Source organism: Rousettus aegyptiacus, unplaced genomic scaffold, assembly GCF_014176215.1.
Source record: "Rousettus aegyptiacus isolate mRouAeg1 unplaced genomic scaffold, mRouAeg1.p scaffold_m13_p_2, whole genome shotgun sequence".
In the NCBI taxonomy this organism is placed as follows: domain Eukaryota; kingdom Metazoa; phylum Chordata; class Mammalia; order Chiroptera; family Pteropodidae; genus Rousettus; species Rousettus aegyptiacus.
Window position 1 is genome coordinate 17,256,781 of NW_023416295.1, and position 14,619 is coordinate 17,271,399.

The window sequence follows — 14,619 nt, forward strand, 5'->3', positions numbered from 1 at the left end:
ATTGTTATTGTAAAGAGTGTCAAGCAAATGCTATAGTGGATTTTATATTTTCAATCTGTAACTTAGTTCATGTCTCCTTATATATTATTTTACTCTTTTAAGTTAATAAAGTAATTGAAATAAAAACTCAAGAATTGCCTCTCTGTACCCCTGTTGCTTCTGTAGGTTTGGAAAGAGCCACACAAAAAGTCAGGCTTACTGTGGTTACAGAGGTAAATAAGAATTACAAAATGCAGAGCTTCTAGGTAATAATGTTTGGTTTTTTTAGGTTGTAATTTTTTATAGGTAACCATATAACATAATTCAAAAACAGATTAATAATGGAGGAATGTACTATACTTTGGTGCTGTTAGTTTTAGTAAGTGTGTTTAATATCCTTTATTTCCTATCACATGTGATAAAATAATTGAGGCAAGCTCAGGGGATATGTATTATTTTTTTTTTTTTTTTTTTTTTTTAAATTTTTCTGCTTTTTTACATCATTAGATCCATGTATATATATGGACATAACAGATATGTCCCTCCTGTGGGTATAGCAAGCCATTTGATAAGGCAAATTGTTCCAAGGGTCAGGTGAAACTGAATAGTTTCTATTCTTAGGTCCTTAAATCAGCCATGACTACTATAATGAATAGGGCACTGGTCAGGGCGTTAGGGAATCCAACTTTTATTTGTGACTCCATTATTGACTTTATAGCCTCAGGCAGGTTAATTTCTGTGCCTTGGTGTCCTCACCTATAAAACATGGGTGATGCCTGCTGCTTTTCTATTTCTTCGGAGCATAGTGAGGATTAATGAGCCAAAACATAGAGCCTGTCTTGTGGTTTGTAACCATAATTCTTCACCACACCGAAGGTTATTAATATATAAGATGTGGGCATGAGACAGTGAGTGAGTCTGCCTTCACAGGTGCCTTCTCAGGTAGATGTGTTGTTTTAAATAGGCTTACCTAGTAACATGGCAGACTTAGGTATATCTAAAGCCCAGCACTGTTCCTTAGACCTTTTTGCAGTAAGGGAAATCTACTGAGTGCCGGGTTCTCAGTAGCCACTAGCCATCTGTTGCTATCGAACACTTGAAATGTGTGTTACTTTTGAGGAACTAACTTTTAACATGCATTTTATTTTAATTTAAATAACCATATATGTCAGGTGGCCACCATTCTGGACAGTTGGTTGGTATAGTTAGAACAGTGGGGAAAGAGGGTTTATTTGGTTAAGAAGTTGGGAATGATGTTGGATAAAGGACAGTGAGGGGAAATTACAGGGGAATGGCAGGGATTGATTTAATATAGAGTATAATAGTGTAGCTGTTTTCAAACATTGTTATTCTTTTTCCAGACTATTGGTCATCATGCTTAAGTATTTTCTGTATCTTTTGCTTTCTGTTTTCTTTTATAGTAGTAGTTGTTCACCAGATTGGCTTCATCATTTCCTAACTGATCTCCTTCTTTTCAGGTTGCTTTTCACATTGCAGCCCAAGAGCTTTCAAAAATTACAAGTCTGGCCAGAGCAGTTATTTGCTTAAAACACTTCATTGGCACCTTTTATGTTTTTAAAATAAAAGTCAAATTTCAAAACATGGTTCGTAGGCTCTGAACAGTCTGGCTCTGCTTACCTCTTCAGCCTTGTCTTTCCACAGTTCTTGTTGTCTGACTTTCCTTCACACATCTTTTGCACCAACCTTTCTCAATTTTTATTTCCATACTCATTTTTGGTGGCCAGTTACTCAATTTCGAAGTTTCATCTTTGACATCATTTTCTTTTGGCAACCTGCCCTGTTTCCTTTGTCTGTATTTGGCGCTTCCTCCCAGTCACAGAACTTAATTAGTAGTATCTCTGCTTCTTATCTTCTCATTTGATCGTACAGCCTATGCCCCAGGGATCACGCCTGCTCTTCTAGGCCCTGCCACCTGCCTAACAGTCTGTACCCACATTTCATTTGTAGAGTGAATTAGTAGGTGTTTGAATGCATGGAAAGATGGTTCATTTTTTCCTCTTTTTTGATAAAGGGTCAGATGAGATGAAAGTTGGAATTTGTTTCTGTGTGCTCCCAGTCTTATCGTAGGTTGCGAAGAGAATGTCTAAAACCAAGTATCCATAAGTGGCACGTTTTCTAAGGTGGTAGAACTGGCTCCTGGTAGATGTGACAGTAAATGATGTGTGGTCCCTAGAAAAATTTAGTCTCTTGCCCAATTGCGCATCCATGGTAGTTACCCTTTGTGGGATCGTATCTCCTCAGAGTAATTCCTAGAGCCTTGACACTTTAACCGTCTTTCTGCCATTGTTCTATATATTGTCTTTCTAGAGTTAAGTACTGACAGGTGAGAGTAGATAAAATTCATTCCTGTGCCTTCCTTCATTTCTTAAGGGAAGCATGGGAAGCGGAGGGTGGGGACTTCATGGGGTTCTTACTATTCTTTTTTTTGCCTGAAACTCTTATTATTATTATTTTTTTTAAGTCATTACTATATCAGGTTCTGGAGTCTGAGTTGGCAAACATATTTGTTTTTCTTTTTTTCTCAGCTTATTATATCTCTTTTACTTTTAATAGAACTCTTCTCAATAGCCAGGACTAGACTCTTCCCATCCCTAGAAGAAGTTAAGAACCAGAAAGGGCAAAACTTATTCCGTCTTTCCTTCTTTAGGGCTTGGTACTTTGACTAATTGAAGTTGTAGATAGGGTCTTTTGCTTATTCTGTGTTTCTGAATAGTATCCTTTAGCTCTAGAACAGACATTTTGGCAGCCTTTTTCATCACCTCAAGGTTGAGGTCTTTTTTTTTTTTTTATGTAGATGCCTTCCTTCTCTGTTCTCCAATAAAATCCCGTTATGTTTTCTCATAATCTCTTCATTCCATTACTCCCTTTACTTCATCATCTCCCCAGTTGTTTTATCTGCTACTTGTATTTTGGTAGGAGTGAACAGCCAGTTACATTACTGATGATAGAACAGCGTAATACATGCCTTCATAGCTCAGTGCTCAAGATTCTGTGGAAGTTTAGAGTAGGGGCAGTAATTACGACTAGAGGAGGTCACAAAAGGCTTTCTGGAAGAAGACACACTCAAGCTGAATTTTGAAGAAGGGTAGGAGGAAAGGATGGGCTTTACAGAGAGAGATGATGATGGGCAGGCACTAAGGTACACTAAGGCCAGACTGCTTGCTCATTCAGTTCTAGGAGCCTTTGTTAGTGATATAAGCCTGGAATGAAAGGGAGGAGGAGGATGACATAAGGCTAGAGGAGGTGAGCAGAGACAGTGAAAGGTCTTGTGTTCAAATTTTAAATTGAAAGCTTCCCCCTCCATCCCGAGCAGGGAGCTCAGTGAACAGGTGTGTCCAGTAATCCAGGGGAGGAATGAGAGTCTGAATTAAAGTAGTAACATAGCAGTGGTGTAGAGAGGGGGATTAGCTGTTTTTATCAATTTATTTCTTCACATGAAGTTTGATTTACTTTGTTAAGTTTCAAAAATATCCTGTTAGGATTTTGATTGAAATTGGTAAGTGTATAGATTGTAGCGGATTAATAACATTGATTTCTCACTAAGGACCATGGTATGTTTCTCCATTAATTTAAGTCCTGTCATACAGCTTAGTAAAGTTTTAAATCTATTTTATATATGTGTATGTATATACACATGCACCGAACAATTTACTGAGATTATTCTAGGCATGTGATTCTTGTTTTGTCCAAATGAACTGGATGTTCTGTTAATAAATACAACTTGTTATTCTTGATGTATAGGAAATTGTTAATTTTAGTGCATATCTCTCATATCTAGCCAACCCCTAATTCTGAGGATCTAATTATCATTTATTACTGCATTTGTCATACTTTCCAGAACAATATTATAAATTAATGGTGATAGTTGGCATGTTTATTTTATTCTCATTATTTATTCTCATTTACTATAAACCTACAGTTAATATTAAAATCAGTGTTAAAAATAAAGATCTTTCTCCCAGTTATTTTACTATTTTATAACAAGACTATATTTTCTTTAATTAATGATTTTCAGTTTATACTGAAATGATCTTAAACTTTTTGCCTGTTGATGTCATTGATGAATTTTTAAATACTAAACCTTATTGCATTCCTAGGATGGACCTGACTTGCTATAGTATGTTATTCTTTAAATGAATACTTTACATTAGTTTGCTAGAATTCTATTTAAGACTTTTGGAGCTATAATTATAAGTTAGAGTTAGAATGTGGTTTCATCTTTAATTCTTCACCCTCGTATTTTGATATTAAAATTATACTCATAGCTTTTTTAAGGTAGTCAAGATACTTTCCACATTCTCTAGTCCTGGAACACAAATGGGGTATCTTTCAGAAATAAACATCTCCCCCTCACCTGGTAGAACATTGATCTGTTTTGATACTTGCATATTAAATACTAGGTAATCTCTCCAATTTTGTTATTAGTAGTTAGCACTCTGAAATACTAATGTAGCGATAGTAGAATACAGGTTCTAAAGGCTGGGGAACTTTTTGTTATGTCATTAAGTTTATTCTTAAATAGCCCCTATGGACTATAAAAACAAAGTGTATCTATCTGTTTTGCAGTTTTATGTGAGGCTGTGAGTTTTAGGAGGATGCGCAGGAAGATCCACTCACTGCTGCTTGGCATAGGGCGCACCAGTGGGGCAGGGTCTGTGAGGAAGCACCGTCCCTCGCATATTGTTCACATGTATGTCAGAGCATCTCACATCCATAAAGCTTCAGGCCTTCCTTTATATATATATATATATTTTTTTTTTTTTCAGTTAAAAATATACATATATATTTTTTAGTTAAGTGTTATGATAGTTTCTTTGTATTGAATGATAAAAAATACTCTGTTTCCACATGCTTCAGGGCTCCTAAGCTAAAGTAGGCCTGTAGACCAGCATTGTATCAATTGATTTCACTTGTACTGTAGTATAAGGAAGTGATGGTTAATGGAGTTCCTATTAAAATGTGTTTGATGAAAAATTTATGTCCTCACATGAAATGTAAGACATTCTCCTCACTCAACATTTGGTATGTTTTGATTGACTTCACACTTTTTCTGCTACTATAGAATTTTAGTTTAAATTATGTTAATTGAGGGTAAAGCAAACTTACAGATAGGAATAAAGATTTTTGTAACTTAGCCTCGGATGAGAGAAGAAAACCTGAGACAAAGAAAATACATCCTTTGAGTTATTCTTGGATGTGTTTAGAAGAGAGGAAAGCATGTAGATGAAGGCTGAGGGATCCATGTTGAAAGTTCTGTATTCATATATGTTTTGTTATTAAGATGTCATGAATGTCACTAAGACCACATAACTTAAAATATTAGAGAGAAGGCTCAAGAATTATCTTTTCAGTAATAATTTATAAAGTGTAAAGGTAACGGAGAGCCATTTTGTATCCCAGGGAGTAGGGAAGGTCAACAGCTCAGTAACCTAATTAGGTATTGAATGATTATGGAAGACTAGGTGTATGAAAGGAAAGGAAAGAATAGAATATTATCTGTTGCAAAGCCAAGTGAATTTAAAAACATCATATTGAATACCGGTGGAGAGAAATCTTGAAATCGTATAAGGCAAGGCATGATAACTAGGAATTAACCACAAACAGTACTGATTTAAAATAGTGACATTCTTTATTTGCCATCTTCATTATTTAATTTAAAAAATATAGGGACCTTTCATATGTTCATCAGCGAAGTCTTCTAACTCTACTTTTTCCCATAGAGTCTATATATTATCTTCAGTGATGAATTTCTCTGCCACATGGGGTTTGGACCCTAAATGTTTATGATTATGGAGAGAATATGCGTACACTAGAGGGTCATATATCTACTTGAGAATTTATCGTTTATTTTGATGTAATTTTAACATTCTAATGCCTTCCTGGTATTTTTCAAGTCACATTTTACTTAGAATACTTTATTATGTTCTTTGAACTTTGCTGTGCAAATTGGCATTTTTTTTTTAAAGAGCATCTTGCATTTGAATATAGCTGTAATTCATTTAACTTTGATTTGTGTTTTGCATGAGCGTTTACCTCTAGCGAGCTCCAATAAGAGTCCATGGTCCAAGAGGGAAAATTAGTTCTATTTTAACTTCAGATAATGAGAATAAGGTTTATATCTTCTGTACTTGTTGCCTGAGAATGTTTGTGTTGATAACTGTTCGAAACTTCATTGGCGGTCCTTCTTCCCCACTGCCTTTTGTACACCCCAGCGTGAACTTAAGAAAATCCCTTCCAGTTATAACCCTTTTATTTTGAGTGTATGGGAGAATATCATATGCTTTTTTCTTTAAACATATATAGAGTTTAGGATTTGGTACTAGGTCTGCTATTGACAGTTTTTCTTGGTAGGATATAGAATTCTAAATTAGAAAATATTGTATAGATCATTGGACCTATTAATTGCCCTATTGCCCTACTTAATTTTTTCAAAGAATTAATCTCTTACAACAGAGCTAATTTGTGTTTTATAGCTTAAAAAAAACAAGTTGCTCTTTTGGATTTCTCTGCTTTCCTGCTTCACAGCAAGCCAAATGACTTGAAAAATTAAAATCTATATGCTGCAATTTCATGGTTGTTCATAAAGGATTTCATTCATGGACTGTCTCCTGTCAGTCGTGATAAGTTTAGCATTAGTAAAAATGCCTTCTGCTCATGTGTTCAGGATTGAGTGATCTGTCTGTGCAAGTACAAGTTTAAATTTGCCTGTCTCTCCTACTCCCTTTTAATAGCGGTGCAACTCATCACAGACACATTTGTAGGCAGGTGTCTATTGTATCATTCTTAAGGAGAAAAGGACGTTAATGGGTTACACTGTAATCTGAACTCTGCCTGATGCTGAAATGTTAACTACAGTAGTTTAACTGTTCAATAAGTACTTACTTTTATCAATCTTAGTGATCAAAAAGAATCCTAATGAGGAAAAGGATTTAGAGTCTTCTTTATCTTTCGATTGTACCATACAAGAAAATGAAAATCTCTTCCTGTTTTAATGTCATTAAGAAAACAGACTTCTCTAGTTTTTCTTAGTAAACATGCATGAAACGTATCATAAAATTTGGGGAAATAAACGTAAAAGTTAATATTACAGATGTAATTTATGTTCCCTTGTTTTCATTCTGTATCTCTCTTTCAAAAATGTGAATCTAAGAATGTTAATAGTTGTATTGTTATCCCTATGTTACAGATGAAGAAACAGGCTCAAGAGGCTAAGTAGCTCTTCTAAAGTCACACAACTATTGAGTGGCAGAGCTGGAATCTAAATTTAGGCAGTTGGATTCTGTAACTCCAGCTCTTAATTACCATTGGTATATTGGTGCCATCCCGCCTGCTTACCACCATTCAGGGAGCTGGCTGTTCAGAGTTCTCATTCTTGGGATAAAGTCCAACTCTTTAATACGACTCTTTTGTTGATACGCGATCTGGCCACAGCCTACATTCCTGTGCCTTCTCTCTCCCTCCCTTCCCTCTCTCCGTTTCTCCTCGCTCCCCTTCCCCTCCCCATTCCTGCTCCCTCTCTCTCACTCTTCTTCCCACCTTCCCCCTTTTTCCCTGTTTCTGTCTTTCTTGCTCTTCTCTTTCTTTTGGGTTTTTTTTTTTTTTTTTTTGGTGTTTCTAATTTGCCACACCAGCTTGCTCCAAGGCCTCTGCACACACTCTCCTCTCTCTCTCAGATACCCTTATTCTGCCTCTGTACCCCTTCTTTGCCTTCTCCTTTCACGTCTGGAAAGTTTTACTAGACTTAAGTCCTTCCCGTTTGTTTCCCTCTGCTTTGTCCCACTGAGCTCTGTGAGAGCAGAAGCTACCTTTAATCTCATTTGTTCCTCAGTAACTAAAAGGGTTAGTAGAGGTACTTGTTGAATGAATTTTTGCCAAGCTGATTACCAAATGATGTTTGTAACATCCCTCGACGTGTATGTACACATGTACTTATTCTGTGTATTAAATAAAAATTAAATGATTATTGCTAGTTCTGGTGTATGTATGTTACGTAAATGTATATTAATGCATACATCTATTTTTACATAAAATCTATTGCAATGATTTTCCAGCATTTCTTAGTAGCTTTCAATGGTGACAGTGCATTAACTTATGTACACTTAGATCCTGTCAAGCTTTTAAAGTTAACTTAAAATCTTCAGTCATATCATTAAAAGCTTTATATGAAACATATTTTCAAAACTGTGGTTTAAAATCACAGCTAAAGGAATAGAGCAGAAATAAGAGAGGGAAAATACTGGTAACATTTGCCGATATACTATGCTGTGAAGGAACAGAAAATAACTTTTAGAATCAAAAAGGTATCTTATTGGTTAGTGATTATGTAAAATGGTTTAATAACCAGAAAAATACAATTTTTAGGATTTAGTATAAAGTATATTATCTATATGTGATGATTTGAAAATCATTGAATTACAAGAAACTTTCTTCAATAGGACATTAAGAGAACTGAACTGTCAAAAGTGGTGTTTATGAAAGGTATTAATATCCTGTCAGATGCTACATGTAAATTCAGTGATGATGTTAATGTTTTTCTGCATTCTGAAAATAGCCTTAGTTATATTGGTGTTACATTAACCTATATAGTTTAACTGGTAGACGCTCCTGCCTTTCCATTTTCACAGCTACATACTTTGTCTCCAATGTCCCTTGCTTTATGCCTGCTTACTTCATTAATTTTCCATGTTGTATTTGGCTCCTACACATGAGCATACAGTGATTAGACTCTTCAGCCTTGATAGAGGGCATTCTTCCATTATAAGCACCCATTTCAACAATCATGTTTTTTATTCCCTCCACAAGCCTTTTACACTCATCCACCAAATTCTGGTTTCTAATCCTGGGTTCAAGGTTATTTTGTTTGCTAATGTGTATCCTTTACTTTGTTTGGACTCCATCTCCCATTTCACCTCATTATTTGGTGCTTTGGTTTATACTTTATCAGTTTTATACTCATCCATTGAGTATTTGTCCTCGGTAAGATTATAGACAAGGATAATATTTTTAAGTCTTACATATCTCTACAGAAGTGTAAGTGTTAAGACTTTAGGTTAAAGTATGTCAGAAAATAGAATATGTGCTATATTTAAAAACATTTAGAAAAAAATCATTCTATAAGCTCCCTTGGTAACTCATTCTAAGAAGGTAGCGAATGAAATTATTTATGTTTATTCTGAGTCTGGTGTTGGTTATTCTAAAAAAAAAAAATGTGTCTTCCTATGTAGTGATAGGGAGTAACTGATTTATCAGTTCTTCAGTTAATAAATGATAGTCTCTTGTGCATGTGACAACATGTGACTTTCTTCCATATATTCCCTATTTTCTAAAAAAAGAATCTAATTATGTGCATTTTAAACGGATTTTTTATATAAGGTCTGTAAGCAAATTGTTAGTTCATTCAAATATATCATTATGGGAAAAATAGTTGTATGACTTTTTTGTGCTCTCATAATAAAGAAGAGAAATCTTGCATACCTGAACTTCTCTTGCTATATGTTTTTGAAAGTGTCACATACAATCTTATATATAATTCTTAATTTCAGTGGTCCATGACAAAGCAGAATTTAAATGACAGGATTTAATGGGTTCCATCTCCCATGATGCACGGCTGAGGTTTAACTGATTATCTTTCAACCTAGCATTAGTTATGTGCCATTCTCCAGTTCATTAGCAATGCAGGAGGACTAAGGGTTTAGTGAATTGTGTATAAGCAGAAGCCATCTCTAATCTAAGTGGAGAAACCACATGTTTAAAGACCGTATGAGATAGTAAGCTTTGTATAATAAAGACTTTAAATGTAAATTAGAATCGTACTAATCGTTTTATGATGTAGTTCTTTAGACAGTAAAAACCTCTTACAAGACCATTGTCTTATTATTTTTTTTGGTTTAAAGTCCTCACTAGCTGATGGTCATGGTACTTTCATTACCATTTTTGTCATGTTATAGTGGACTTTATTTGTGTAAAATAAATATGCTACAGTTACCGTGCCTTAAAGTGCGGGTAATTGAGCCCTTAAGTTTTATTTCTTTGAAGTGTAAAAATCTACATTAGTCTTTGTTAAAAAGTCCTTATGCGTGCAGTGATTTCTTTGATGACATATAATGTGACATTTTTTTTTGTTGTTGTTGTTGTTTATTTTGCATTTGATGGTTTGAGGCTTAGAATTTTGGTTCTTTAACTTTTTCGTTTTTTTGATTGTCATACTTATAGAGTATGTTTGAGGAGATTGTGTATTTTTAGGTGGGCATAATTTAGAGAATGAAATTGAGAAATATTAAGTATATTAATGAGGTCAGCTACCTTTTGAAATAAACTGAGATTGTTTGCTTTAAATTATGGGAATTTGGCAAGATCTAAATTCTAGCATAATGACTTGTGTCACTTTGTTGTAAATCAAAAAGCTGAAATATAATTGGTTATAATTATACCTGGGCTGGAGAAAGACTATTGCCAGAGGAAGGTTATTCATGGTCAGATCTGGACATAAAGGAAGGGATATCTGGAAATGGAAGTTTATCAGTGTTTACCTAGCACTGTCTCAAGAAGAAAGAGTATCTGAACCCGATAGTAGTAAAATCAGTCATTTAGAGAAACATTTGCTGTGTTTCATTTATTTTCTTAATCCACTAGCTTTCTTTTCTTACTGTGTCATCAAAACAGCCTTCTCCAAGGTCATTAATAATCTTATCTCTACACCCATTAGGTGCTTCTGTCTCTCATCTGTGTGTCTCTTGTCTCTGTGCCCTCCAGTGAGCATAAAACTGAGTTGGTCCCTTCCTCCTTTCTCTTCCCCAGTGTTTCACGAGGTTTTTTCCAGATATTTTTCTATACATACAATTTGAAAAACTGGTAATTTACCATATTTACCTAAAATTTTATATCCTGTTTAACACCTTGCATTTTTACCAAAACTTTAATGGCCATTATATAGATATACCATAATCTTAAAAACCATAAAAGAAATGCTCATTTTAGAAAATGTTGTGCCATAATACAGTGTATTAAAATCATTTTGAAACCACATGCAAGGAAGTGGAATAGTAAGCAAAAGTCGTATGGTTTTAGCAATTTATTTATAATTAAAAGAGTAATAATAGGCAATATTGAATATTACTATAACGAACAAAGAAAACATGACCTTAAATCTTGTCATTGAAACCTTCTATCTGTTTTCACATCTAAGAAATAACAGAGTGATACTGTGTCTCTAAAGTCTCTGTAATATTCCGTCTTGTGACTTAGTGCATGGTGAGAAATCTGCATCAACTTGTTCGAACTCCTGCTGTTTGTTGTGTGATGGCTGTGACTATTATAGATTATAGTGTACATACATATTAAAATTAATTTAAAATTGCCCCGATCTCTACTTTATTAAATTGTTTGTCATGTGGCATTAGTTTTCCTTCTACTGGATCTAACTGCCTATCCTGTGAATTTTATCTAATTTTTGTATTTGTTTATATAGATGATAGAGCCTATAATTGCTACAGTAAATGATTTTTATTTGCATTTGAAAGCACCTCACACATAGCGATTAATAATTATGAAGCTATATTTTAAAATATGAATGTGAATACAGAAGCATACAGAGTTGTGAACAATTCCTGTTACGGTCTGGTGTCAAATTAAAATTCCACCTCTTTTTTTTCCATTGAATTCAGCAGCTTCTGATAGTTGATCCTTCTGTTTTGTGTGAATTGAGTCATTTGTTTTAGTAAAAATTGTGTATTATTAAGGAATTCGAAAAAAAATGTTTTGCTAGCGCAACCATTTAGTTAAGAATCAAGTCACACATTTTATTTACTTAAACCCATCTGTACTTATTTTACCAGTAACATATTTGGTCTGCGACCTGTGGATTGTACAGACAGTGAAAATATGAAATCGCTATTGCTGCTACCAGAGAAGAATGAATCATCATCAACTAGCCATTGCTCAGTAGTAAGTATGAATTTAGCTTTGGGGAATTTATATCTTTCATTGAAATTGGTTATGAAAGGAGCATAATGGAAAATTTTCCAGTTAGCAAATTGCTTTCATTCTCTAAACAATTATTGAGCACTTCCTATATATTAGGTTTTGTGAATTTGAAGACATAATCAGGAAAAATGTATCAACAAATATTTATTGACCCTCCCCCACATTTTAGGTGGTATTCATTCATGCACAATAAATATGACTGACAGGACTCTCATTCTCAAGGAGCTTACATTTTGTGAAAGATGGACAAGAAACCAACTGTAAATATGTAAACTAATATAAATAAAACAATTCCGGGAACTTATAAATGAGTGCTTTGATGCAGATTTTGTAGAATAATCAAATGGAAAGTGATGGGCTCCAAAAGAGGCACTGCTTTAGCTGGGTCACTGAGGACAGCCTTTAAAGAACTGGTACTTGATTTGAAACCTGAATGGTGGTGAGAAGGGGTAGTCAGGTGGATATCTGGAAGACAGGTGTTCCAAGCGGAAGAGACAGCAAGTGTATAGGCCCCTCAGTGGATGAGCTCGTTATACTTAAAGGTTAGATCATTATTGGTAGTGACTAGTGAGTGTCTAAGAGTACTCGGAAACATTGAAAGAATTTAAAGCAAAGGAATGGCGTGATTTAATTTATGCTTTAGAAAGTTTACTCCAGCTGCTCCTTAAGAAAGGGGCTGTGGAGTAGGGGCAAGAGTAGAAGTAGAGAGATTACTTGGGTCTGTTTCATTTTGACAGAATAGAGTGACCATTATTACATGGATTAAGGTCATAGCAGTGGAGATTATGAGAAGTAATGGGATTTAATATATATTTTTGAGTTAATGCTAACAGAATTTTCTGGCGGAATATCGATGAGGTGTGGGGAAAGAGCAGCACTATGACTGTAGCAGTGGAGTAGATGGTAGTACTATTTGCTGTTGTGGAGAGGGAAATTGCCAATTTTGTAAGACATCAAATGGAGATATTGAATAGAAAGTTGAATGTGTGAGCCTGTTGCTTAGGAGTGAAGTACAAGCTCGAGATAAAGGGGATAGTGCCTATTCCTTAGGAACTTGTAGTTTATGGAGAATATAGATGTACAAAATGTATTTCCCATGTCATAAACTCATAATGAAAGCCATAAAAATGTACAGTAGAACCATATGGAAGGAAGAATCTAACTTCAGAGGGATCAGGGAGAGCTTCACAAAGAATGTGATGAAAAACAGATATAAGCTTTTAAAGGTAAAAGCTTTAGTGAGGGATTCAGTAGAGTGCTATTGGCATAAAGAACTCCTATAGCTCAATAGCAAAAAAAAAAAAAAAAAAAAAAAATTAACAAAATGGGCCGAGAATCTGCATAGACCTTTTTCTAGAGAAGACATACGCATGGCCAATAGGCACATGGAAAGATGCTCACTATCAGTAATCAATCAGTAATCATTGGGGATATACAAATCAAAACTGCAATGAGAATCGCACCTGTTAGAATGGCTATTATCAAAAGAACAAGAACTAACAAATTTTGGTGAGGATGTAAAAGGAATCCCTCCCTTATGCACTATTGGCTGGGAATGTAAATAGATATGGTCACTATGAAAGCCAGTATAATGATTCCTCAAAAAATTAAAAATAGAACTACCTTAATACCCAGCAGTTTCACTTCTGGGTATTTATCTGAGGAATACAAAAACACTAACTTAAAAAGATATATGCATCGCCTACCCCGCCACCTCCCCCTCACCCCTGCTCATTACAGCATTATTTATGACAACGAAGATATGGAAGCAACATAAATATCTGTTGATGGATGAATGGATAAAGAAAATGTAGTACACTGACTCATTGTTGTGTGTGTGTGTGTACATATACACGCACATACATGCAATGGAATAAATTTTTAGCTATAAAAATAGGAAATTTGCCATTTGTGACAACATGAATGGCCCTTGATGGCATTACGCTAAGTGAAAAAGTTAGAAAATGACAAATATTCTATGATCTCACTTATTATGGAATCTAAAAACAAACAAAACTCCCAAAAATGTGAGCTCAGGGATACAGAGATTGATGGTTGCCACAGGGTGGGTACAGGGAGGGGGTTTGAAATGGGGGGGATGCGAAATGGGTGAAGGGGGTTAAAAAGTACCAACTTCTAGCTATGAAATAAATCACAGGATATAATGTACGGCATGGCGACTGTAGTTAAATAATATTGTATTGTATATTTGAAAGTTGCTAAGGGAGTAGATCTTAAAAGTTCCCATCAGGAGAAAAAAGTTGCAACTGTATATGGTGATGGATGTTAATTAGACTTATTGTGGTGATCATTTTGTAATGCATACAAAACATCTAATTATGTAAACCTGAAACTAATAATGTTATATGTCAATTATATCTTAATTTAAAAAATGTTATTAGCTTCAAAGAACAGAAAACTTTCAAATGCTTAAAGGCAGTGTATTATATATAGATTGTCCCAATATAGGATGGCTTTCCACTTTGTTAGTTCAGCAGTTAAGTGGCTGCACAAGAGACCGAAATTCTTACTGTCTTTCTCCTTTGCCATCCTCAGCTTGGTGGCTTTGTCCTCACTAATCTCCCCTGTAGTGGTTATCAGATGATTGTCACAATTCCAGGTGCGACAAGGTCCAGC

General features: G+C 34.9%; 1 protein-coding gene across 2 annotated transcripts in view; it reads left to right on the top strand.

Annotated features, from left to right (window-relative positions):
* Window positions 1-14,619, top strand: part of BARD1 (BRCA1 associated RING domain 1) — a 71,224-nt gene that overhangs the window by 39,422 nt on the left and 17,183 nt on the right. For both annotated transcript variants that reach the window (XM_016150055.2, XM_036236777.1), the window contains exon 7: window positions 11,835-11,943. In XM_016150055.2, the coding sequence (XP_016005541.2) occupies window positions 11,835-11,943 (109 nt within the window). The remainder of the gene's footprint in view (window positions 1-11,834; window positions 11,944-14,619) is intronic.